The sequence below is a fragment of the Zonotrichia albicollis genome, chromosome 3 (genome assembly GCF_047830755.1).
Source record: "Zonotrichia albicollis isolate bZonAlb1 chromosome 3, bZonAlb1.hap1, whole genome shotgun sequence".
Classification (NCBI taxonomy): Eukaryota; Metazoa; Chordata; class Aves; order Passeriformes; family Passerellidae; genus Zonotrichia; species Zonotrichia albicollis.
Window position 1 is genome coordinate 31,974,690 of NC_133821.1, and position 26,278 is coordinate 32,000,967.

The window sequence follows — 26,278 nt, forward strand, 5'->3', positions numbered from 1 at the left end:
TGATAAATTCATTTAAGCTCCAAAGGTATTAATGCTTCTAGGAACATGCTGCCTATAAGTAAATGTAAGTTCTGAACTTGGTTTTTAGGTACCAGACCTGTGTTATCAACCTGCAGCAATTCTTGCTGGGATTCAGTTATTTCAGTACGTTGTTTGCTAACAAAAGTGGATACAATACTATTGAACTTGCCTGCATTCATAGTCAAAATGGTACCAGTCTCCTAAGACTATTTTTTTTCAAATTGAAATAGTTATTTAGCTCTGGTCTGATTTTTCACATACAAAGATGAGAGAACTACATTTCAAAGGCATCACTTGTTAATGATATAAAAAATATTTTTGTGCTAAGTAGTAGGTGTACAATTGTGAAATTCTCTTTTGAGGAGTTAGGGGTAGGTGGAAGCCCCACACAGGAGATGCAGCAGTATCCAACAGCCCTCATCGTTTAAAAAAAAAAACCAGCCAACTTTCAGTGGTGACAGAGGACTCCGTGGTGTCATTGTGGAGAGCTGCCATGTGTGAAAGGATATTCAGCTCAATTGCTTAAGACTGAATGATTGTCATTGGGTCTAAGCAGTGTTTTTGTCAAGGTTTCAACATGATTCCTATGAAATTGCCTGTACTGACAGTTTGTTGCAGAAGTATACTTAATTCCTGGCCCTGCTAACCAACAGACTTTGACTTTTTAAAGTACAATTTAATAGTGGAAATTTCCCATATCTCTTACTCTGTTGAACTAGATGTGTATCTACATGTTCTTATTGAATTTTATTCTGTAAATATATGTCTTTTTTTGTCTCACCAAAGCATAAAGTACCTGTAGGCAAAAAAAATATGCATGTGTGTGTCTGTGTGCACATACACTTGACAGCAATAGATGTGAATCAACACATCAATTTTTAAAGTCAGTAGAACTCCAGTAATACAAGTTGATGATTTCACAGTCTATCTGTGTATTATATTTGATTTATGATAAATCTGTGGTAAAATAAGAGGATATTGGGAATCATTAAGGGAAAATTAGTAAATGCTGCTATAAAAATAAGTTGTATCAGACAATGGAAGATCTTAATATACAGATTAGTAGGTTTGGGGTATTTTTTAATGCTAGAAAACATGCAATAAAGAATTTTCAAATACTTCCTTTTACATGATTGTGACACTAGTAACTGATCCATGCATTTTTTAAAGTCTAGCCTGCCCATGCCAGATAACCAAAATATACATAACTACGAATATTTTAAAACCTGCTAAACATACATTAATAAAAGATGTTTGTTCCAGTGATCTTGATAAGTATAACATCATATTTACTGCCAGAATATCTACAGATAGAAGCATTTGATGAAGTTTCTGAATTAGAGCTTGCTTTCAGTAACTTGAATGTAAATTTCTGATATCTCTCTTGCAATCAGTGTAAAGGCCACTGAACTGAGGTCAGTATGTACCACTGAACTGAGAACAGAATCTCATACATTGTGTTCAGAAATAAAACTATACCTTCTAGATATAATAAAGGAGATACAAGTTAGGTTTTCCCTTTAGTTATGGGGAGCCTTTGAGGTCTCTGGAATTTGCAAAGACATTGGTTACAGTTACTTGAAGCTGCCCCAATGGCAGCTCCTGGGTTCCTATGGTGTAGATTTAGGACTTGCAAAATTATATTGCCTGATACATTGTTCAGAGGGATATCTCCCAAATAAGAGAGGTGCTTTTTCTAGTGCTTGAGAAAATACACCATGGCTTGGACAAGTTCTAAGATAGCAAAATTTCTACTTCAAAGAAAAGCTTCCTGTTACTTGATTAGCTTTTGAACAACCCGGAACCTGTCTGCAGCCCAGTGAGCTGCATACAGCAGAACACATCAGTCACCAGCACATTCTCTGGCGTGGCTACATTTTGATTCTGTGCATCAGTATACAACTCCAGTATGGACAGCTCTTACTAAAGCCCTTTTAAGAGTGTCTGGCTTGCAACGGCTGGAAAAGAAGATTTTGCAAGGTACCTAGAAGGTAGTCCAATTTTTTATTTTTTATTTCTTACATAAATGACATCAAGTCCATCTCTCTTATACAGAATGAAGTTATAGGCCAGCCCAATGTTCCTTCACAGTAAGTAAGGGCAAAAGCACACAGTAGTCACTGGAGATCATTATGTATTGAAGTTGCTGGAGATAAAAAAGCAATTAAAAATAAATTTTAAAAAAGAGCTCCTGCAATGTCTCAGCTGAGCTACTTCTTGTCAAATCAGGAGAGCATTATTCCTGTCATAGAGAGTGCTATGGTGTTCTCATCTGGCATGTTTTGGTTCCAGGATGAAAAGCCTTAGCCTGTGGGGATATCTCATCACAGATTAAACTTCCTCATGAGGGGAAGAGGAGGGTCAGGCACTGGTCTCTTCTCTGTGCTGACCCGTGGCAGGACCCAAGGGAATGGCCTGAAGTTGTGTCAGGGGAGGTTTACATTGGGTATTAGAAAAAAGAAAAAATTATCTTCTCTCTAAGCTGGTTGGACACAGGAACAGGCTTCCCAGGGAAGTGTTCACAGCCCAAGCCTGAGTTCAGGAATTGTTTGGACACCCCTCTGAGGCACATGGTGTGTCTCCTGGGAATATCCTGTGCAGAGTCAGGAGTTGTACAGTTGTGCTTTGATGATCCTGATGGGTCCCTTCCAACTCAAGATATTCTATGATTCTTGATTCTCCTAAATCTTCCTGACATAGACAATGAAGAGAGACAGTGCAGAACAAGAGGGTAAATAAAGCAGTTTGCCACCTTTGGAATCTCTTGCTTTCTCTGCTAATGATATTTTTGTCTGAGAAGACAGGTCTCCTAGTTTAGTTATGTAAGTTAGGTCCATATAATTAAGGTATATAAACTAATCCATAAATAGTTGATGTGAATGTGTTCATATGAGCTCAAGAAAGAAAAATGGAAATTGAAACAAGAGAAGATAAAACCTGGGGAGGTGACAAAAGGAAGAGAAATCATGTGAAATACCTGACAGGACAAATAGCAAAAGGACAGAACAAATTAAGCTGATGTTGTAGTGGCAAGTATGATATATATGATCATATGATATATAGTGCAAACTGCCCATGCATAATCCTACAGATTAGGAATTAGAACTTTATTGACTGGTAGAACTGAAGTTCTGGAACCAATGTACATTTGGAGCAGTAGAGGGCAACAAGTCTTAATGCTCTGAAGACAGCTCCTAATACATATTTGAAGGGGTTCATATGGATTGCATGTCATTGCATGAACAGCTTAATGACTTTTGAGCTCTGTGATCTCATGTGATAAAAGATTCCTGTGGTCCCTAATGCCCAGAGCTACACAATTTGGGTTTGCTGCTGGGTACAATCATCAGTACATGAAAGACACGAGATTCTGTTAATACATATAATTTCATTGTCCCTGTTTCTAAAAAGAGTAAATGATTCAAGAGTAAAAGGAACAGAATTTTTATTCTGCTTAGTGAGAGGGCTTGCCAGCAAATCAGGTATTTCTCATTAGCTTTAAAGGGCATCAGTCCTGGTACATGTCTTAGTATATTAAATGTAAATGTAGGTTCCTCCCAAAAAATACAACCATGACAGTTATAACTCCTTACTTTCCAAGTCTCACAGTAAGTAAACAAATGTATTGTTTTAGTCAGGGAATTTAAAAAGATTAGTGACAGTTTTGTGCCTTTATTTTAAATCAAGTCTGAACTTTTGAAGCAGATGAGCAAAGTAGTCTACCATAAAAGATAATTTCATTTGCCAAAATGAAACTACCTTCTAGTATTAATACTGTAATGAAATGGTTTGAAATATGAACTAAGAATCTTAAGGACAAAGATGCCCACTGTTCCATCTTCAGTAGTTACTTCTATAAACAATTACATCCATGTAAAAAGCTTTATGATTTTATTTTCATCATTGACAGCCTGAGCTGTGTAGCTGTCATACTTTGCAGTCTTCCCTCCAGTGACAACCACACTGACAACATGTTATACTCCACATTGATTTTACAGTTAAGGAGCTGATTGTGATATATAGGGATTTTAAGAATTCAGCTGAGAGGATGACTTTTGCCTTTTATCATTCCATTAAAATTTTATAACCATCTTTTTCATGTCATTTCATCCATGAATTCTTACTTTAGAAAGTGATAGCTACTGCTGCGAGCATAACTTTTTTCATGTTCAGAGCTTTTTATTGTATTAGCAAACTATCCCAATTATAGTTAATACTCATGTTTTACATAATTGTGGTGACCCTTTCAACCAAGCAGTATCGTGCTAGTTGATTTGTACATAGAATTAGATGATTCTGCTTGCCATTTAAAGAGAAGCTGCTCTGAATGAGAGTTGGGGACCAGGATTTAATGCTTTCCCATCCAGTGGGGCCAATTAAGCATCTCTCAAATGTCTTGTTTGAACTCAGAAAGTCTTAAAAGTCTCTCTTTTAAAAGGGCAGTAGGGAATGTGTGAGTAGGTATGCTAGCTACCAAAATACACTTTTTTGAGGGGAAGGGGAGGGACCAGGGGGACCCAAAGCTGAAGTTTGACAGCTCCTCCTGTACATTACAGATTGTCCTTAAGGAATAAGTCTGAACTCGGGGAGCGTTGAAGCTCAGGTTCAACTAATTAGCATGAATGTTTCACCTGTAATGCCTGCAACTTATTCAGTAGGAGTATAAAGGCTTGGCTGTTCCCTTACAGCAAACTGCTTGAATATTGGGGAGCTTTTCTGTTGAGTTTTTTTCTCCCTCCTGCAGATGCTCGCAGTGCAATAGCTTATGAACTATAATTAGATGAAATGCAAATTTGTGGTTCAGTGGTAAATATTGTATTCCAGCTCCTTTCCCCCACTAAACTAGAATTTGCAGCAACTGATTTTCAAGGTCTTTAATTCCAAAGCAAATTCTCCTCCTTCCCTTCCATCCCAGAAAAAAAATTTGGTTTACAGAATATAAATCTAATTCAGATTTTCACCTCCACCTCTCCATCTTTCAGTGAGGTCTAAATAATGGACCAAATTTTGTTCCAACTTACGACCTAATTGATTTTACCCAGGAGTACATGCAAATAGAATTTAATTACTCTTTACAACAGATCATCTTTTGTACTTGCAAATTCAGAGATCTAAATTAATCCTAGTGTGCACAAGCATTAAATACAGAACTCCATCCTTATTATCACTGTGAGTAGAGCAGGATATGTGATACAGCTGAGCTTTATGGAGTTGCTTTGTGATGCATCATATAATGAAAGACAAAACAGTGTTACTTTTCAAATTTAAAAGCAAAAAAAAAAAAAGAAAAGAGAAGCTTGCTATCCCAATTTTACAGCACTGTTTTCACAGACATCACTGGAATAATCCTAATGTACCTCTCTTTGTATGTGGGAGGAGAACAGGGACTTTTGACTGCTTCAGCTGTTACTCTAAAATATAGAAGAAGCAACTCATTGTGCTGGATTAATTTGATTCCTCCTCCCCTCCCCCCCTTAAAATTTATCAGGATTATTTAACTTCTGGTGAAGTAAATTATTCTTCCTATAATGTTTCTTCTGGTTTGGACACCAGGAATTAAATAATAGTGTTGTTGACTACAATGGAATTCAGCATATGCTGTGTCACCTCCCCTGAAGTCTTGGCACACCCACAATCACTGATGAATTTTAAATTTTTGAACACCTATACTTCCAATTGTAGGTCCCTTATTTTCCCTCTCCCCCTGCAAATCCCCAAATCTAAAGCTATTTTAAACAATTACTAAATCCAAGTATATCTTTTTTTAAGATTTCAATAAAATGTAATGTTCACAGAAAAATCTCATAAATGTCAAAATTGCTGTGAGCAGAATAGGGGAGAATATAGTATTTTCTTGATCTGCTGTAGCAATTTATAGATTTCAGGACGTGGTTTATAAGAATGCTAAATGTTCTGGAATTACAGCTGTTACTGATCAGTGATTGAGCCAGATTTGTGTTATTGCACCATGTTCATGCTTGTACCTAGAGAGCAGTAAAGCCTCAATATAATAAAAAGCACCTGCATTTTAAATGAAATTTCAATTGAAAAACTTAACAGCCCTTCAAATTGCAGAATTTAACGCAGCCCAGTAAAGCTTAAATAACACTTTGCCTCCACAGGCTGAGGGTTTTGCATTCAAGGTGACTTGATTGTGTCGCATGGTGAAATTATTTACAATTAAGGAATTTCTCTGGAGGGCTGCAGAGTATTTGCTGTTCCACAACACCTATGCAGGCATATGGTCGGTCTTTTTCAGTATTCATGGAAGCTCCTGAACCTTTATGATAATTGAATCAGTTAGAGTGCTGAGTGGAGCAAGCATAAAACCTGTTAACCTAAAGGTCAGATCTGTGCATTGTTTATTTATCAGTAGGTGAAAGAGCTAAATCGGCAGCTTCTGTCACAGCTGAAGTAAAAAATCACCTATAATATTAACAGGGAGTAGATAAATTGCAAAAAATGGATTAGAATTATAAACAGAATGAAGTAAAATATTAAATATATAATGAGGGATGCAGTAGAGACTTACTGAGCTGTAAAATACACAGCATTGTTATGCCTGTGCTGTTGGTTGCAATTAGTATCTAGCGCTCTAGAAAAACATCCCCAAAAGCTAGAACTGCAGGTCTGCAGTCATACTGAGCCACACACTTTCTCCTCATGCAAACAGCATTGATAGGGCATTTCTGAGACACAGGAGGAAAAAGGATGCAGAAGAGGAGGGAGGAGGGTTGCAACAAGGAAAGGTGAGCAGCTTGCCTTTGAGGAGAGAGCCATATTCATCCCCTCAATATCTGGGCCTATATTTTCCAAAGAAACAGGCTCTTAAGTAGAACTGAGCTCCTTTTCAGATTTTTGAGCCTCATTTGGTGAGTACATCTTGCTGACACTGATTTCAAAAATCACAAATTGTTAGTAATTTCTCTTTCCTTTTATTTTATTTTTATTTTATTGCAGAGCCTGGACCTTTAGATCCACCACTTCTGTTGGATGTTACAGCAAGGGCAGCAAGCATCACCTGGCAGCATCCTTTAAAGCCAAATGGCATTATCACACATTATAATATTTACCAAAATGGCCAACTGCATGCTACAGTGCCAGGAACTACATCTAACTGCACTGTAGAAGACTTGCATCCTTACACTGCCTATGTGTTTCAGGTAGAAGGATGCACTTCTAAAGGATGTTCTCTTTCACCCACAACCCCAGAAATACAAACTCTTCCAGATGCCCCTGAGGATATTCCTGCTCCAGAACTCTATTCTGATACTCCAACTTCTGTGGTCATATCCTGGCAACCCCCTGCTCGCCCAAATGGTTTGGTGGAAAACCTTACAATAGAGAGGAGGGTGAAAGGAACAGAACAAATCTCAACTGTGATGCATCTCCCCTTCGGTCAGTCCATGAGCTACATTGACCAGAGCACTGCTCTGAGCCCTTGGCAGAAATTTGAGTACAGAGTTCTGATGAGCACCTTGCATGGGAGCACCAACAGCAGTGCCTGGGCAGAAGTTACCACCAGACCTTCCAGACCTGCCGGTGTTCAGCCTCCTGATGCAGAAGCATTGGGACCCTATTCAGTCCAGGTAGGAATAATTCTCATTGCCTCATGGCTTTAACGTGTTTTTCTTGTAACAACTGCGTATTTAAGAGAGACATCTACTGGCTGAGCCAACAGACTTCATTGCTGCAGGGTAGTTGAATAATTAGTGTCTGTGCTTTGGCTCAAAAGCATTAGACTCTTTTTCCATTTTTTTTTTTTTTTACACCAGCCTCTGGCATTATATTCCAGTTCATTTTCTTCCTTACACACCTGATGTATTTTCAATATTAAACTTAAAAGATTACTTTCAACTCGCTAATCAGATCAGAAAATTACCTACTACCTTCTCCAAAATTTCAATACTTCATTAAAATACTAAGAAGTAAAAAAGATTTTTTTTCTGTAATTAAGTCTTAAGTCTGTATAATTATAAGATTTTTTTAAATGGCTAATGAAGAAAAAATAGCATTTTCGTTCTCCTGATTTACGAAAGACGAGTCTTACAGGACTACATAGGAAGTTTTCAATTATTCACATCGTTCTGTTGGGAATGAACTCTAGAGGACAGGATAACTACCATTGTTTTGGCTTGCATACAAACTTCATTCAAGGGAAATTAGTGTAACCAAACAAGAGGGATTTTTGTAGCTTAGAAGCCTCTTTTGTGTAAATACACACATGCTTCCATGGATTCAGTCTTGTACTAATGCCAAAAGTATTGGTACAGTAGCTTGCTCACCAGAGCACAAAACAAAGGACATTTGCATAAGATTGAAGTTCATCAGTTAGATTTATTATTTTTTGGTATACATTGTATTTTCAAAAGGTAAACAGAGTGTTGTTACCAATGCAATCTGAATAATTTGAGGGTATGAATTTCAGCAGTAAACAAGTGCTGATATTTTTTCTTTGTTCACACATAATTTTAAACTATTAAAAAAATGCTATTCACTATTAGGCAAAAAAAATCCTGAGCTTATGAAATTGTGTTTTAATGTCTAAGGAATTGCATGTTACCTCCATGTTAATTGCAAATCAGTTCAATATGAGTACAATGGTTACTGTAAGAATTAATAACGATCGACCACTAGTAATTGTGATGAATTGCCAGACTGCTATTGAAGATTTGGGCAATCTACTTCCAGGACTCTGTCCTCTGTACTTCTGTAGATATATCTTAATATTCCCCACAATTTATAGTAAAGCATTTTTCATGGATTTGCCAGAAGCTGCAATGCTGAGTAAATAGTAGCTCTAGTTCAATTCCGTGCTTCCCCACATGTCCACGTTTCACTGAGGGAGCTTTTTCACCTTGGCTTAAACTCTGAGCACAAAGACTCACTGCAACCTTTGAAGCTCCAGTTAACGTGGTAAGAACATAATAATTTTATATCTTACCCCTATTTTTTTGTTCTCCATGTGCATTCAACACTCAATCTTAGTTTTAAAAGCATGTGGGTTATCAGCGATTGTGTCATGCTTTACTGGATGTCTTTTCCCAAGATCAGACACGTGTGTATTGTATTTTTCTTCACTCCAAGATTAAGTAATCTACAAATACTGAAAATTATTTGGGTCATTTATTTCTTCTGAAATTTGAATTAAGGCAATGCAGTTTTCCATCTATAGTAATTAAATTTCAATACAGCATTGTTTTTAAAATTTTTTTTCCCTTTCTTACTGAAGAGTTCAGATGCTTATTTGCCTTCTTTTTTCCCAGCCTGCAATGTATATTCAAAATTCTTTAAAGCCCTTTAATATCCAAACTGTATGAACTCCTCTATGAATGGAGGTCAAATTTAGTGTTACTGCTGCTTGTGTAGACTTGGACTTGTGTTTTCCACCTGGAGATAAATATTTTTCAGTTCTGTTAAGACCAATTTTTGTCAAAGATGCTGAAGCCTGGATGTTTTTATTTCCACTAATTGTTTTTACTGTCAGTTTTCATTAATTTTAAATATTTAAGTTTAAATGTTCAAAATAGTTTAAGGTGGCAGCATTACATTGAGAAAAGTGACTTACATATATGTCTCTCCAAATATATTCACTCCTGAGTATCTCTTCTACTAAATTCTCTCTGTTACTGTTACAGAACATTGGTTCTTTGCTGATATCAACATAAATTATTGCATTTATCAAGTATTTTAATTTACTTAAAGTTTTTCCATTTTATATTCATCATAAGTTATAGAAAGTCAGGAACACTTGGTAAAATTCCTGTGCAGAGAGTATCCCATGGCTGAGATATTACTTCAGTTCTGATTTCTAAGATTCTAAGACTTCTTAAAAATCTTAAAATTTCTCTCACTTGTCCAGGTCATCGACATTTATTTAATTTTTTAGCATTTACTATTCTAACAATAAATTATTTCTTCTCTCTTTAAAAAAAATTGAAACAAAGCTGTAGTTGCAGAAGAGCTCATTGCACTTCATCACCGACAAGATAATAGACAAGAGTTGCTGCACCCAGCAGTTTTCTCGCCTTCTGCTTGTTTGCAGATGGGAGCACCAGAGGAAGTGACTGGGATTTCATCTTGCTTGTCAGTCTTCTTGCAGATCTGTCAAATGGATTAGTTTGCTAGAGGTGGTGTTGTTTCCTTCCCTGCATTTTTATGGCAAATTCATGTCAGAGTAGGAGGGCTCAGAGAGCACTCAGGGCTTCACTGTGTCCCTGAGGCGGTCTTGTGTGAGTGCTGTGTACTGGGAGAGTACAGGAACAAGGGAGCACCTGTTCACAAAATGTTTGGGGATTCTGCCCAAATTCTCTAGTACTAGGGTGGAGATCTGTAAACCTGCTGTGTTCCTTCATCCCAGAAATTGCTAGTTGTACGGACAGAAAACTGTGCAGTATTCTGCAAGTATTGCCTTTTAGTGGTTGAAATGTTTTCCTGTGTGGAAATAGGACGGATTTCACATGGAACTGCTTTACACTGGTCCTAAGAGTCCTAAAAAGGCTTACTTTCCCTCTTGAGTAGCTCAATCCCAGCACACCTGTAGTGCATCTGTCACCTATGTAGTGTTCAAATGAAATTTGTGGAGTCCTTGGTGCTGTACATTGCTTTTACCCCAGTGTCTGCAGTGGCAGCTCTTAAGCACAGGGTGGAAAACTAGGCATCTCTTTGGGAAGGAGATTTTAATTACCTCTCACCCTAGAGAGAGCTGTTCTCCCAGGTTAGAGCAGGAGGTATTGGAAGGGCACTGTGGGAAAGATTAGCAAAAGGTTCCTTTACCAAGCCACAGTAGCAATCAATAGAGGCTTTCAGCTGTCAGTGCAACCAATCCCTAAACCATGAGTGCAAATATTTATTTCTACTGAAAACAGAGAGAATTTAAAAAAAAAGAGAAACATATTCCCATTCCTTTATTTTAGTCATTGAATCAATAAAAATTATTTGAGGATGTGAAGAATTCAAAGTGCTTCAGGACAGTACTCACTTGAGTATACAGCTTATTTTCATAGACAAAAGCTTTCACCCTGCAAGGAGGAGAGTATCAGCATGGCAGGTCACTCTCAGGATAAACAGTTCTGATATGTGTGTGCTCCTTTAAAATTTCATTTTAATCAGAATGGACCAATATCTCTCCATAACATTTAACTTGCTTTCCTTTGAGCAACAGAAAGTGTAAGGCTGTCGATAATTTTTAAAGTACCCATTTCTGTGACACCTGCATGATATTTTTTAATATTTGCTGAATTGATAATGTTCATGGTAGCGGAGTATAATGCGCAATAAACTGCTTTTGTGGCTGATTAAATGCCAAAGTGAAGTGGAGGCATTCAGCAACTGCAAAAGCCGTTTATTTAGTGTATGCCAATGCCATGAACATTATTCCTGTTACACAAGATTTGCTATACACTAATGTAGAGAAGTAGAAAAGAAATTGTTTCCTTTTCTTGTGAGGGTTGCAATTGCTGTGCTGCTTCAATCTCACACTTCACACTGATATGACATTCGGGAATGTAGCTAGGTTGAGTGCCTTGAGAAAGAGGCTGGTTTACACAGTGAATAATTATTTGATGGAGTTCTTTGTGTAGGAAAGGCATTATGTGGCTGGGTGCACTGAACTAAATTAACTGTATTATGCAAACATTGCAACTTTGGCCTTATAACTTTTGGTAGGAGGAATTCCCTTTTGCTGGGAATTCCTGCTGGGGTTCTTCCTTGAGGATTCTGGCTTGGAAAAGGCAGCTGCAATCTTAATTATTGGCTTCACCAGAGACTTGCTGCCTCATATTGCCTGTATTGCTTCCCCTCACTGACGACTGCCACCAGCTGGACCACGGACAGATAAAAACTGCAGCCATTTCCTGTCATCCTTCATGTAGCTTTTTTCTCAAGGTAGAAGTTGGCATGAATTGTGCATAATCCTGATGTTTCTCTGCAGGGGAAACTTTTTTTTTCTTTTCAGTGTTTGTAAAGAGTTTATGAGAGAATGATCTCCTCCTGGTTGGATGGAATAAATACCTCATTGACATATAGTTCTGGTGCTGTGCTGTTCCTTCATTATAACATCATTTAAAGAAACTTCCTGGAAGTTGATTAGATAGAAAATGAGAAAAATACAAAATTATTATTACTTCTCTCTTATATATGTTATATATGTTACATATGTTGCCTGTGAGGAATGAAGGGCTGTGGTGATTCTGTGGCACCTAATTGCTATTCTGATTTCTTTTTTTATTGTTTGTTTTGCATATTGATTTGGTAATGTCATTGAATTTCCATAGATTGATTATTTTTCTGAAGTATTTCCTCATGAGTTCTCTGACTGAGGAAGGGTTTTAGGCTTTTTAATTCAGTTGTCATTCATGTTTGTTCTTACCCAGAGAGATGAATGTCTTACTTTGCTGTTCACCTGCCATTCTGTTCTTTGTATAGAAGAACTTGAAGCAGAGAAAGCTTCTGTTCCACCCTCCAGATTGAACATCATTAGTCTGCTGTCACAGTATCTTCAAGAGTTGCCATCTGTAATCTTTCAGTACAGTAGATTATCATTTATTGCAACAGTGATAAACTTTTCTGGTAGATATTTCTCAAATTTCATTACTAAATTGGATATGCAAGTAACCAAACACAAACAAACGATTCTCTATTTTTATGGTTGTCTTCTGTTCTTCATTAGCCCAGAAGCTGGATAGTGGACTGCTAAATGCCTGTTCTGCAAATAGGCTAGGATTAAAATGCACAGGAGAAAGATTTCAGCTGCAAGAAACAGATATCACTGACACATTTAAAGCAACATACCCTGTAGTTACAGTTTGAGTATCATGCATGACAAAGAAGGTATTTTCTTTATCCACTTTCCATTTCCCACAGAATTAGTTACAGGCACATGTTCTGGAGCTAGTGTTTTTTGTCTCACACATTAATGTTTGCTGTCCTGAGAGTTGATTCTGATTACAGAATGTTGGATGCAATGCTAATTACTCCAAGGTCACTGAAGTCAGTGCTAACACTGAGGTGGTCCTTCAGTGTTCCTCCTCTGCAGGTCACTGTGTGGCAGAGAATGAGGCTGTGAAGACCATTCCTCTGTTCCCAGTTAAAACTCCCTTGTACTATTTCATTCTCCAAACACTTCAGTCTGCAGTTACTCCAGAATATAATTTTGAGAGTAGAAACAGCCCTCATTCCTAAGATGTGCTTGCTGAAAGGAATAGTAGCATGCCCAGTTAACAGCTTCATGCTGGGAAAGGGAAAGAAAAGGCTTGGACTTTGTTCCCCACCCTTCCAGTTGTGTTCAGGTATGCCTGGTGCATCAGGGAGGTTGTTTAGGAGCAATCAATCCCTGTGTGCAGATTGCCTTGTAATGCTGCTAAGGTCAGGGAGACCTTGGTTCGTTTGACACATAAGTGCTGCTTGAGTGACTTAGGATATTCCAACACCCATAGGAACAACTTTAACTTGCACACTAGAGGTTTTCCACATGTTAGGACTGTGATTTCTTGCACAGCTTGCTCATTTGGTATGGATGATACAGTGGGGTTTCATCAGCATCATGCCTCTGCCTTTGATAAAGTTGAAACTCTCTAGGTGTTGGTGTTTAGGATCATAAATGTTCTTTTGTTTTTCCCACTACTCAAGCAAAGTCCTAGGAGTTTTTGTAGTAGCAGTCTGTTACTGCAATCTTGGTCATGCTGTTCTTCTCCTTGCTGCAGCTGGGTGTAACTCATTTGCAAAGTTTATGAGCAGAATTATCAGTGACCTTTCTCAGAATTTACATTTCCAGTATGATTCTGGCCCTTGATTGAAGCCACGGTAATTTCTGTTAAGACAGATAAGCATTTTGGAAGAAATTCTTCTCCCAACTATTCTAGGGGAGCTGGGAGATTGTCAGAGGACTAGTCCAGTGGCTGGAATGCAGAATTAGGGTAACAGGTCTTTGTTTGGAGTTTTACTTCTTTCTGATACATGATTTAGTCTGGGATTAAGTCTTTCTATCTCTAAGACTGGAATAATAATATTTGCGATTTGAGACTTACAATGTGCTTTGAGACCAACAGTGAAAAGCTCTCAGTAGTGTATTTATTACATTCTGTTTGTAGAGGTTACAGGCAGTATCTAGGAGAAATGAGAATAAAATGAAGCCAAACACACTGATTTAAAAGCAAACTGTTGTAGCCAGGCCTGAACAGTAAAATAGCTTACATGTGCCAATGCCTCTCCTCAGATAGCTCAGAATTAAGTTGCAGGGTTCCAACTGCTGTCAAAAAAGGAAAAAATTTCCAAGGTTATAACTGTTTAATGGGGGGAAAATGGCTAATTTCTGTCTCTTTAAATTTTGTGGTGGAGAAAATAAGGTCCTTTGATCTTTAAATGAAAGCTTCCAGAGTCATTACATTGAATCAGTTAATCTCTCCCAGTAGTTACCTTATTCTCTCTTCCTCATGGGCATCCTCTTTCATGGTCTCAGTGCTGAGCTTCAAATCAATGAACAAACTGTTACTGCTTCCAACACAGCCTGTCTAGTGAGCTTTCCTGCTTTCATGCATTGCCAAGCTCTTACCTCAAACCTTGGCACATCCAAGAGGAGAAGAGGTCCAGTAGTGCCACGTGTGTGTTAACCAGGCTGGCTCCATCATCTTCATTTATGGGTCAAGCAGTCCCTTGCCTCTTGACAAGAGATGTTTGTGCAGGATTGCATGTCCTGACATTCCCAGGTGACACAGGTAATTCTAAGCAGCTCAAGCGACACAGAAGGGTTAGGGACTATCCTTGGTCATCCCACTACTTAGTTAAAAAAAATATTAACCAGAGCAACAACAGATCTTCATATCTTTGTGTGAGATATCCATACCCAGAGAAAAATAAATTGCATCATGTGTGCTGCTGGCTGAATATACTCTTTGTTCAGAATGGTTTTTATTTCTTTCTGGGGAAAAAAAAAAATTAAAATTTAAAGAAATTTCCCACTGTAAGTACCTCAAAGCATATCTGTTACTTACAGTATGAGCTGCTGTACCTGGTAGAGCACAACAAATACTGTGAAGTAGCACCTGGGAGTTTTTGAAGGTGTTACCAGCTAGTGCACGCAGTGGGTGACAGTCAGGAGTGGAGGTTATGGAGCAACTTCTTCCCCTGTCTTTAATCTGGTCCTTTATGTGAAGGGGTTACATGGTATGGTGAATCTTGCACAAGTTGTAGTAGAGTAAATTTTAGGTTTGGACATGAAAGTTTCTGACTGTGTATCACTTATTTTTCTTTGCATTTACTTCCTTTGTTTTGACTTGTGTCCCTTGCCTCTTGCTCCATTACCCAGTTATTGTGGGAGGAGAGGGCTCTCATCCCAACTATTGTGGGATGAGAGGCTGAAAGGCCTTGACCCTTTGTAAATGCTGCTCAGCAAAAACAAAAATATTCCTGTTTTACCAATACTGTTTTCAGCACAAATCGGTAACAGCCCCATTCTAAACCCATTCTACCATGAGTTAACTCTTCCCAACCAAAACCAGCATGTACTTCTACTTGAAAACTTTTTCTGTTGTCTGTGCTAATTATCCATTCTTCTTTTTACTAAGCTTAACACTAGATCACATGAAACACTTCAAAAAGAGAGTTCTGCTCAATGTCTGTGAGAATGGTGCAGAGTCAATTCCTACCTTGTGTGAAATTTTGCACTGCTTTATCAGTGGTATTTTCTTTATTTGTTCGAACATGATTTGGGGCCAGAAGCAACAGAAATCTGAATACAGCATTTGATAATTAGCCAGAGCTAAGCTTTTCCTATGTGGCCACCAATAATCTTGGTTTTGCTGTCTTTACTCAAGATCACCCTGTTTCTAATTCTCTGTTTAATAGTATTCCAGAATCTGTTATCAAAATCCTTCAGCTTTCTCCAGCACTTTGCTGCCAGCTTTCTTACAAGTCTGATGGCCTAAGAGGTCCTTCTGTACCTAAAATATAACATTTTGTAATCCCATTTTTTAAAAAATCATTTTATAAATCAAGCTTCTCTGTTTCCATGGCCCTGTGTAATTGTGCATATACATTTTTAAAGATGGTTGTTTTGAAGACTAAGAGAATTAAGGAAAAAGTTCAAATTAACTGAAATTAAAGTATTGTGGTATTATTATTTAAAACTTCAGTATTTTCTTTATTTTACCTAGGTTTTAGATATATACCCAGGTTTTAGGCATATCTAGATTTTTTCCATTTCTGTGTTCTTTTCTATGTTGTATTCATTCCTAATTATCTCATGCCTGGGAGGAAAAGAGACAGCAGTTGTTATAGATGAGTGGGTAAATGGCAAGGAAAACAGTCCCAGAGCAAAGCAAAGCTCGTGTGCTTCCTGCACTGGGATTTCTAGGGAAATGAGTATTGATAGATGCTTTTACACTACCTTTATGAAACTTTGAGATTCCTAATACATGTTAGGTTACACGGCCTTGTTGTGCCGGTCTGAAGGCCCCTCTATTGTGGTATCATGGCAAAAAGCCTTAAAAAATAATTTAGAACATTCATGCACTTTATAGTGCAATTGTTCATGTGTGATTTTTCAGTGGAGCTGGTAAGAATAAATATATATATATGTGTTATCTACCCCCTGCCTCAAAAAAATCCTCAAAACTTAAAAAATCTCACCAAACCTCAGTTCAGTAGGAACAAAACCTCAATAAGAGTAGCAGTATGTGTATATATATATATAGGCATATGTGTATATTAATCAATAAAAAACATGAATTCTGTATGTAACTTCCAATCTTTTTGCAATCAAATTTTATTAGTATAATTTTATAGCTTTTAAAATGGAATATTGTCCCTGTTCTTTGTCTGATACTTACAAATTACAGTGTAATAAGTTAATTAAAAAAAAAAAAGGAAAACCTGCCTATTTCATTATATGAAGAGTGCAGAAACATTTGTTTTCTTATAGGAGTTAATGCAATTACATCTTTTTGAAAATTGTGGAAACACAAAGTAAAATTTGTTTTTACTCTGCCACTGCTGGTCAAGCATGCCAGGTAATGCACCCTAAGAAAATAAGTGACAGTGATACTTATGATAAGTATACTACTTCTGCTAATGCATCTGAACATCTCATGGAATTCTGAGTGATGTGGAGTGTTCACATTTTATTGTAAAGCAAAACAATAGATTTTTTTGATGGTTACAACTGTACTGTGTACCTCACTAAAATTAAAGATTAGATTTCTAATTGATTTCCCTTTAAAAATAAAAGTCTGTTTTGATTGAAAAGAACATCTTCAGATCCCGCTTGTCCCCATCTGTAGCATGCTGTGCCTGTACTTCTGCAATGTGACTGTAAGAAATCTGTTATTTTAGGGGTTTTTTCCCCTCCTTTTCCAGGTTTCCTGGAAGCCTCCTCTGATTCCGAACGGAGAGATCCTCAACTACGAGATCCGGATGCCTGACCCGCGCATCGTCATCGCGGGGAACCCTTCGTCGCGGCTGAGCCACTTGGTCACCAACCTGGTCCCCTACACCAACTACTCGGTCACGGTGATAGCCTGCACTGCAGGGGATGGCTTCCTGGGGGGCTGCACCGAGAGTCTGCCCACAAGAGTCACCACACCCCCGACAATTCCTCAGAGTGTCAGCCCTTTGTCTGTGACTCCCATCAGCGAATCCTTCATTGCCGTCTCTTGGCAGCCACCGCTAAGGCCCAATGGTCCCCATCTGAGGTAAGCTGAGACTGAGACAGCAGTTTGCTTCTCCTCACCTAAATCTGACTCAGAAAATTCTGTGATGCAGACTTCATCATGAGATCTCTTAATTTTGGATTTCTTGAAATTCCGCTTTAGGGCTCAGAGAAGAGTCAGGGTTATTCAGGGCAATTTCTGTGCTGGCAGGCTCTGGGTCTCAGATCAGTGCTGTCTGAAAAAGCAGAAGGAGCAAGTGCAGGATATTTGCAAAGTCATAAGTGGTTTGTGCTGCAGCATTTGGCCACTTTTTGGTGATGAGTTCAGGCAACAACTTCCACCAATAAAATGACAAGAAGAGGTTTTTGTAAACATGACTAATTAACACATCCAATATTCTCAATACTCTGGGTTATTCCACATGAAGAGAAAGTGACCATTTGGAAGGATGATGACATGAAATAATCTTCAAAAATTAACTGATGAATAAATTTTAAATAAGACAGTGCATAAGAAAAATGGAAGCTGAAGGGCTAGAAGTGTGAGGGCATAGCCAAAAAGGGAAATGCAAGAAAGTACAGCAGCAAAGGGAAATGCAAGGAAGTACAGCAAGGAAGTCTGCTTGGTACAGCAGACTGAGTTTCACCACAAGACCCAAAGAAAGGAATCTCCTCTGAGATTTGTCTGGAATGATGGGATGGGAATCTTGACTTGAATGTTGAATACCGAGTGTGTGTGTGTGTAGATATACATTAAAGAAATATGCATTTGAGTGCATAAAGGTTTATAAAGACAAATATATTTTTATATATACTCAGTAAAAAATGTCAAATCTTTCATTCTAGTGCTTTAACGTATCGTGAAACATTGTGCATGGAATTACAGCTCTGTAGTCCATATGTTCTGGTTAGTAGCTCTCTTCTAGGTGCACTGATGGGTTCAATAATTATCATGTAATGCCATTTCAATTGCGGATGTTATTACAGCACAGTAGCTTGACTTTTTCTTCAGGCTTAATTAGGGCACACTACAACTGAATGAAAGGATTATTGCTCTACAGTAAAATCTGAAGTTTCAGAAAAGCAGTGTCTGTTATTCTGGGGTTAACAACATGACCATTTTACCATAGATTATTGAAGTAATTCAGCACGACCTACATCTGCAGATTTCATTTCTTTCATGGTGTGCCATGCTGCCCTCAACAAGAACAACCACTGAAGCAGCTGCTCTGTACAGCATGATGGAACAAGAAGTCTGCAGCAAGCAGAGCAGCAGCAGCAGCTGCCAGTGGGGGTGATTTACACATGATCGCCACTCAGTGTTCAAAAAGATTTGATGTTTTTCAAGACTCGTCTATGAAATATATTGGACAGAATATGCCAGGATGGTTTCCTACAAAGCTGTAATGATCTGTCTTTGGGTTGACACTGATGAACCACTCATGTGAGAGCTGTTCTTGTTATAAAGTCATCTGATTTTTTTTGACAGAGTTGGAGTTTAATTAGTTTTTGCTATTTAATTTCTGAAGTTATAATCTGAATTTCTGCAGTAATTCAGTTTGGCATCACTAAGTGGCACAATGCTTGCTTGTACCTGTTGGGGATTATTCCCTAAACTTGAGGGCAAAAGTTGTTGGAAGTCATGCATGTACTCCCTAGCTGCTATGGAGCACAGGAAGTGTCAGATCTCTCATAAGAGCATCTCAGTTGATTTCTGGTTTTGAAGCAACATTAAATCACTCTATGCAGTACCTGTTAAATCTGGGATGGTATTGTCTAACATGTCCTTATCAGACTGGAGATGATCTTAACTTAAAGAAGTGTCAAATTACGCACAAAGCCATTGGTCAGCATGATAATTACAACTGAGAGGTGACCCACGCCAAGGTATTCTGCAGAACAATTAAACATGGAAACATTTTCACAAATGTGCATTTAAAATGAGAGTATTTAAAATTTGCCTAAGGGCCAACCTACTTCTGTCTAGAATTTAGCAGTAAGTGCCATTCCAGAATAAGAGGCAGGGACAAGATGAAGTAGAGCAGCTCAGCACATAAGAGAATCAAGTTATTTATTTAAGGGAATATGTATGCATATGACCCTAATTTGCTGGGGTATCAAACTGAAACAATTATTGAAAGAATAAATTAAACAGTCCTGTGGAATGTAATAAAGAGTAATAATCCTAAAGATTTTGAACAAATATATCTAATTTTGTTTCCTTTAGAGTGTAGTTTCCTTTGTAATCCCTAGAATGATTAGGAAATGCAAACTATAATATTATCCCCTTTAGTTTGTGACACTAAGTGATCTAATTTTTGTTAAATTCCATAAAGGTTTTGTATAAAAGATGATGGAGGGTGTGTGATGCAGCCTGGGTGGAAAGCATGTTTTCCAAATCAGGCAGTCTCATGGCTGACCTGATGAAAGATGGGCTTTGGCTGACCTGCTGTTTGGAACAGAGACAGGAATACTGCTTCAGATACCAATTAAAACCAGGATGAAATAATTTGGTCTTTCAAGCTCACATCATGAATTTCTACCCAAACACAAAGGTGCCTTGCTAAGGTGTACAGATGGCTAGAACAGTTAACTCATTCTGTGCCTGTTTTCTCCTGTAATTTACACTGTGGTTATTTGCAAACACATTAAGTACAAAGGCACACTTAAGCTATTACTAATAGTAAAATAACAATGGCAGTGCTCTTTGTGTCAGTACATTTGCAAGAAAGAGGCATAATCATTTAATGTTTTGGAGCAACCTGTTCTTATCATACAAGTCTGCATAAGACACTGTTATGGGCTATTTGAACTTGCTCTTGATAACATTTTCAGAAAGTTTAAAACCCATAAATCTTTGAATAAACTAGTTGTGTTTTTTTCAAGTTGAAATGCTTGATTTTCTATTTTCAAATTGGTTTTTTGGTTTTTTTTTAGTAATTGAATATTTTAAAGCACAAAACATTAAAAAGAATGTTTATCTCAGGAAGTTTACAGCTGTAAAAACAAAATAATGTGTGGCTTTAAAAAAAACCTGGTTGGGTTATTTTTTTTTTTTTTTGTGTAATAACATTAGTTGAGATAATCCTGGTGTTCTGCTTGTCTTTTGTGTTAGATATGAGCTCCTGAGACGTAAAATCCAGCAACCACTTGCATCAAATCCCCCTGAAGATTTAAATCTGTGGCACAATATTTACTCAGGAACTCAGTGGTTTTATGAAGATAAGGGTCTTAGCAGGTGAGATTACAAAAACTATAAAAACAAATGCTGGCTTTTTGTATAGTGTATGTTTAATAGTTCAAAGTATTTCTTGTGTCTTTATGTAGTGAACATATTAATTATGTAATGAAATATTTTTTGTCATCATCTGTGGTGTTAATCATTCTAATATGCAGGGATTTATTATTAGTGTGTCATTCTTGACTCATGCATTGTTTTGCTTTTAAAACCAAATGAAAATAAAAGTCACATGAAATTTTAGCATTGATATGCTCGTGCAATCAAACCATTTATATTTATGTGTACAGATGCTGTAGATTTGTGTGTTATTTAAATTATAGCACAGGCAGAATGCATGTTTGAAGGAAACACCTGAAAATTGTTTTCAGCAATGTTTTTTCACCTGATTTTGTTGTGTTAGCTTCATCACCATTAAATGCAGGGTATTTAGAAAGGGGAAATAGAGTGTGTGCTCTTTTTCTCAGTATGTAACAGACCTGCTGAGTGGGGTAGAGCAAGACATTTACTCTTGATTGACCTTAATTTCTACATCTTGAAGTCAAGGCTATTGCTCCTTAAGACAAAACACAGAAATTAAGAAATTGTAATGGAAGATTCAACATGGATTCTGCATTGGGTTTTTCTAAGTAAAGTCTCAGGAAAACCCTCTTGGATGGTTTCAGGGTGTGTGTGTTCTGTGTGCTGGTGTGCTTTATGAAAACTCTGTGTCAATCACTGACCCTCAAATATCTGTTCTTTCCTTCTTCTTCTGTAAAAATTGAGTGAGCATCCCTCCTGAGCACAATGGGAAACAGGAGAACGTGACCTCTGCTCCTGTTCAGAGACACACTGAAGCAAACTGAGGGCTGCTGTCTCTGGCTTGCTTCTGCCTGCTTGCTGAAAGTCACTGCTCTTTTCCATCTGTTGCAATAACTGCTCGTGGAGCTGTTCTTGTACCACTCCTGCCCAAGTGTCCATTTCTTTCTCTCAGCCATGCTTGGAAGTCTGCATAGAGTTGTCCTTGGTTTTAGCTTTGCACATTTTAGTGCAGCAGCATATTTTTGTCTATGTATCAGTTATGGCAGCAATTCAGAGGTGGCAATACCTTCAGACAGAGCCTCAGTGACCAATTGTTAGGCGCCATGACATTTTGGGTTGAATCAGCTGTGACAAAAAACGTGTGCCTAACCCTTGGACACACCTGAACACTTCTCCTGGGGAAGGTTCTGCAACTTGCAGCTGTGTTTTTGCAGTTAACAGCTCAGGAGTTTGTGGATAGAGAGAAGATGCTCAAACACTCAAGCCTTTATTTTCCCAAAAGAAAATTAATACATCAGCATTTATTTTAATTTGTGATACTTAAAGCATGTTTCAGAATTACTGATATTGTCAGATGGTTTCTTCATTTCTAACAGGCTACAACAGACTCATTTGATTTTCATTGTTGAAAATATGGATCAAAAAAATGAATCACAAATTCTCATCAGTAAATTCCAAGAATAGAGTACTTTCTTTTTTCTTTTATTATATGTGTGCTACAATGTCCAAGAAAAAATTAAATGTGTGTAAGTGACAGAAGAAGCAGAGAGAGAAATAAGATGTGTTTTGAATATTTTCCCCTTTTGTCAATGCTTAGAGTTAGACTTGGAGCGAGTGAGTTCCCATTAAGTTGCTTTCTTCTCAGTGGGACTGCTAAAGCTTAGCTCTTTTAAAAATCAGGGTGTTATAATAAAGCATCTAAAATAAATACAAAAAGTAAAGTAAATATACAGTGTGAGTGAGTAATTTTTGTACTAATATCTCTAAATATTAGGCATTTATTGCATGCTTCTTTATTGTATCTATAGAGATTTATCCCTCTGCAGCTTCAGTGAAAACTTGAGCAAGATGATCCTGAGTTTCTGTCTTTGTGCAGTTTTGTGGGAGGCTTTTTATGAGGAAATTAAATTTCAGATAATGAAATCCCACTTAAAGTACATTAGCATGACTTTTGCTATAGGGAAGAAATGATGATGTGAGAGTTACTTGGTTTACTTGGTTTACCAAATACACATGTAATTTTTAATATATCTGTGTGATTGGAATATGCACAGTTCTGAGGAAAATTACTTTATTAAATGAGTTTAAACTCCTAGGTGCCTTTTTTGGGATGTTTTTGTAGCGGAAGAGTTCTGACTCTGTGGTGAATCCCTTTTACAAATGAGACTATGCAAGTTAAAATCAGTGGGTTTCCCAAAAGAGGAAAAAAGCCTCATTTGATTAAATTCTGATCCAAATTTTGGCAGGTTGCCACTGCTGTAATTACATATTGAATTGAGCTATAATCTCTCAACACCTCAGAAGCTAAAACTATGAAGAAGTGAAATACTGTGTTTTATTTTTGTTACCATGTTAATCATGCTGAATAATTTCCACAAAATACATGCCTCTTATGAAGTCTTCATTGGTGCATCCCATACAGATGAATTTTTGTGCAGGCGGAGAAGAAACAGCAAAACTTTGGCACAGGCAGAAGGTTTACAGCAATTATTTTCTATGTCTGCATTTTTCATTCCATTTAATTATTTTTAAAATGTCTTAGGTACACAACATATGAGTACAAGCTCATAGTGCACAACGAGGTAGGATATACATCAAGTGAAGAAGTGATAGCTACTACATTAGCAGGATTACCAGAGAAGGGAAGTGTCCTCGTTGCACGTGCTGTTAATCACACTGCCGTGGAAGTGGAATGGTCAAAACCAAGTAAGTGTGCTTAGTATTTATTCCAGTAACTAGATGTTAACCTGCCATCACTTACCATGGCCTGCCTTGCTCTCAGAGGAAACACAGTCCTTGCCTTGATTTATAATATACCTAAATGTCCTTGAAAGGAGAGGAAAGAAACAGGAAAAAAAATGTGCACATTGTGCTCTTTCTCAGTCATGTTTGTATTTATTAGATGCTCTTTCTGCAGAGTGAGAATAGTGAAAATAAAGAAATAGTTAATGCAGACTCGTGAGACATGTCTAAAGCAGTACTACACAAAATCCTGTTGTCTTTGTGGCCTATTTAATCCCTTTGTATAAAAATTTACGTCTACATTCCTTCATGATGAGAAGATCCCCTTTCTCTTTCTTTATGCTCTGCTCCTTAAAATGAATTTAGCCTATTTCTCTAGTTGGTTTGTTAATACAGCAGAGGGGAATTTCTTCATGACTTAAATGCAAATGATATTGTAAGGACTGGGTGCTGAATTGCGACAAATGTAGTCTCTTTATTTTATAATTGCATGCCTGAAGTGAGCATGCTTATAAAAACTGACAAATGTAATAGATCTGAAGCAGCTCACTGAAGTTTCATTACATTGGTAATCTAAACCCCTGACCTTCTAGATGTAGGTAATGGAATCTGGTTTTATTTTCATTCATATCTTAGAAATTTCCTCCATATATGTTTGTGAATGTAGAAGTTCAACACCAAGACAAGGCCATTCATTATTTGAAAACTTTATCATATTTTATTACTTCTTATGTTGCAAATAAGCACATTAACTATTTTGTTTGTCAGTGTTTCATTCCTTTTTTATAAAACTAGTTTTTAAATTACTTTTGTGTTTTCTTTGGGAGCTTGGGAGCCATCAACATAAGTTGCCTTGCTGTCTTTCCCTACTGAAAGTTTCTGACTTCTAAGGATTTAGGCCTTGTATCAGTACCACTTAAAATAGTGTATCATTCTTGATTAACAGTTTCGATGACAAACCCATATATTATTAAGTCTGAAAAAATGCTTTTGGCTTTTATCAGTGCTCTGCCTCAGTGAGCTGAGTCCTATTCAGTTGCATGGTGTGTCATTTCAAGATTTTTGTGTTAGTGCTTACAGTTTTCATTGTAATTATACTTTTCATCTCGATGCCTAGTGGAAAAGAAGCTGCATTTAGTCAGACCTGAGCTTAAACTGTTTGACAAAGGACAGATAAGATAACAGATGACATCTGAGTCACTAAAATGGAGAAGACTTGCCTGGAATCTATTCTTATCCATCAGCTCAGACCAGTGAATATCATTCCCTGTGTAGCCTGAAAATTATGCTGTTTTTTTCTGTCTTTCTCTGGGGAAGTTAGTGCTGGGTAAAATATATTTTACAAAGAAATGTGAGGATCTGGGGGTTTTGCCCTGTGTTTTTAATGCTTCAGAGTGTATTACAGCTTTAAATATAGATTATGTGCTCATGCTTGTTCTGAAACAATAACACATAGCTTCTCACTGTACTGTGAATGGCCAAAATGCCATCTGGGTAAAGCCGAATGTCAGTGCAATTTATGGCATAGGCACAGGTCCTTTATCCATGGCTAGCGGAATAACACAGGACTGGAGTGGGCTCTGGGAAGTGTAGTTTGAAGGAAGGAGCAAAAAGGCCTGCACCCCACTCCTTGCAGCGGGTTTTGCCTATTAATTTTTTTATTCCATTGACTACATGGGGATGTCTAGAGAAAGAAAGCTTTCTCCAGTGTTGGATAGGATGATGAACCATTAATGATTTTGAGAAATTAGGGAGAGCAGTCTGTGTCACTCTTTAAATGGGTGAGATTGGAGACACTTGATGCAATATTTCCTTTTTTATAAATAAGAGGTTCTGCATAAAAATTGGTTTATTCTTCACAATGAATTTTGTTGATAACAAACTTGCTGACTGAAAATGTTCCAGTTGATGTCCCGATGTTTTTCCTTTCTTTTCCTAGCACTGCAGGATTTACAAGGAGATGTTGTTTACTACACCCTCTTCTTGAATTCCACTGATGAGAGAAGATCTCTGAGGGTCCAGGCTGATGTGAACTCTGTAGTCATAGATGATTTGCAGCCCAACACAGAGTATCAGATATTTTCTCAAGTTTTCAATGGAGCCCACAGCATCAACAGTGAAGTTGTGCATGTGACTACCTCAGATGGAGGTTGGTTAGCAGTGAATGCAGCTTGACTTAAAATCTGAGAATGAAATTGATTTTTGTTAGGGTTGAGATCAGTCATCCTTCCATTATAAAATTTCCGGTATAAAAGGAAAAAGGTCTAAAACGTTAAAATGCTTAAGTGCTGGTTGTCATCATGTGGTAGATCAATAAACAGCTCCACTGAGACAGAAGCAAAAGCTCTAACAGCAGATATTAACCCAGTTTGTTCTCATCTTCTCCTGCATATTCCTGTCTGTGTGCACTAAGTTTGGAACTGAGTTTATATCAATAAATGGTGGAATTTAGAAACAATTAAAGGGTTTTTTAAAAGACTTGCTCTGTGAAGCGACGTGCTTTTGACATGACAGATGTACATAAGGCCTTTCCTGAGTCACTAGAAACTCTGGGTGCAAGTTCAGCCTCTAAGAAAATTCTTTATGAGTCATTTCTATGTCAGTGGGCAAGT

General features: G+C 37.5%; 1 protein-coding gene across 8 annotated transcripts in view; it reads left to right on the forward strand.

The window, feature by feature from the left end:
- USH2A (usherin) overlaps positions 1-26,278 on the forward strand; it is a 382,808-nt gene that overhangs the window by 245,270 nt on the left and 111,260 nt on the right. For all 8 annotated transcript variants that reach the window (XM_074537084.1, XM_074537083.1, XM_074537085.1 and 5 more), the window contains 5 exons: positions 6,982-7,610; positions 17,374-17,708; positions 20,781-20,903; positions 23,467-23,630; positions 25,606-25,815. In XM_074537084.1, coding sequence (XP_074393185.1) covers positions 6,982-7,610; positions 17,374-17,708; positions 20,781-20,903; positions 23,467-23,630; positions 25,606-25,815 — 1,461 coding nt within the window. The remainder of the gene's footprint in view (positions 1-6,981; positions 7,611-17,373; positions 17,709-20,780; positions 20,904-23,466; positions 23,631-25,605; positions 25,816-26,278) is intronic.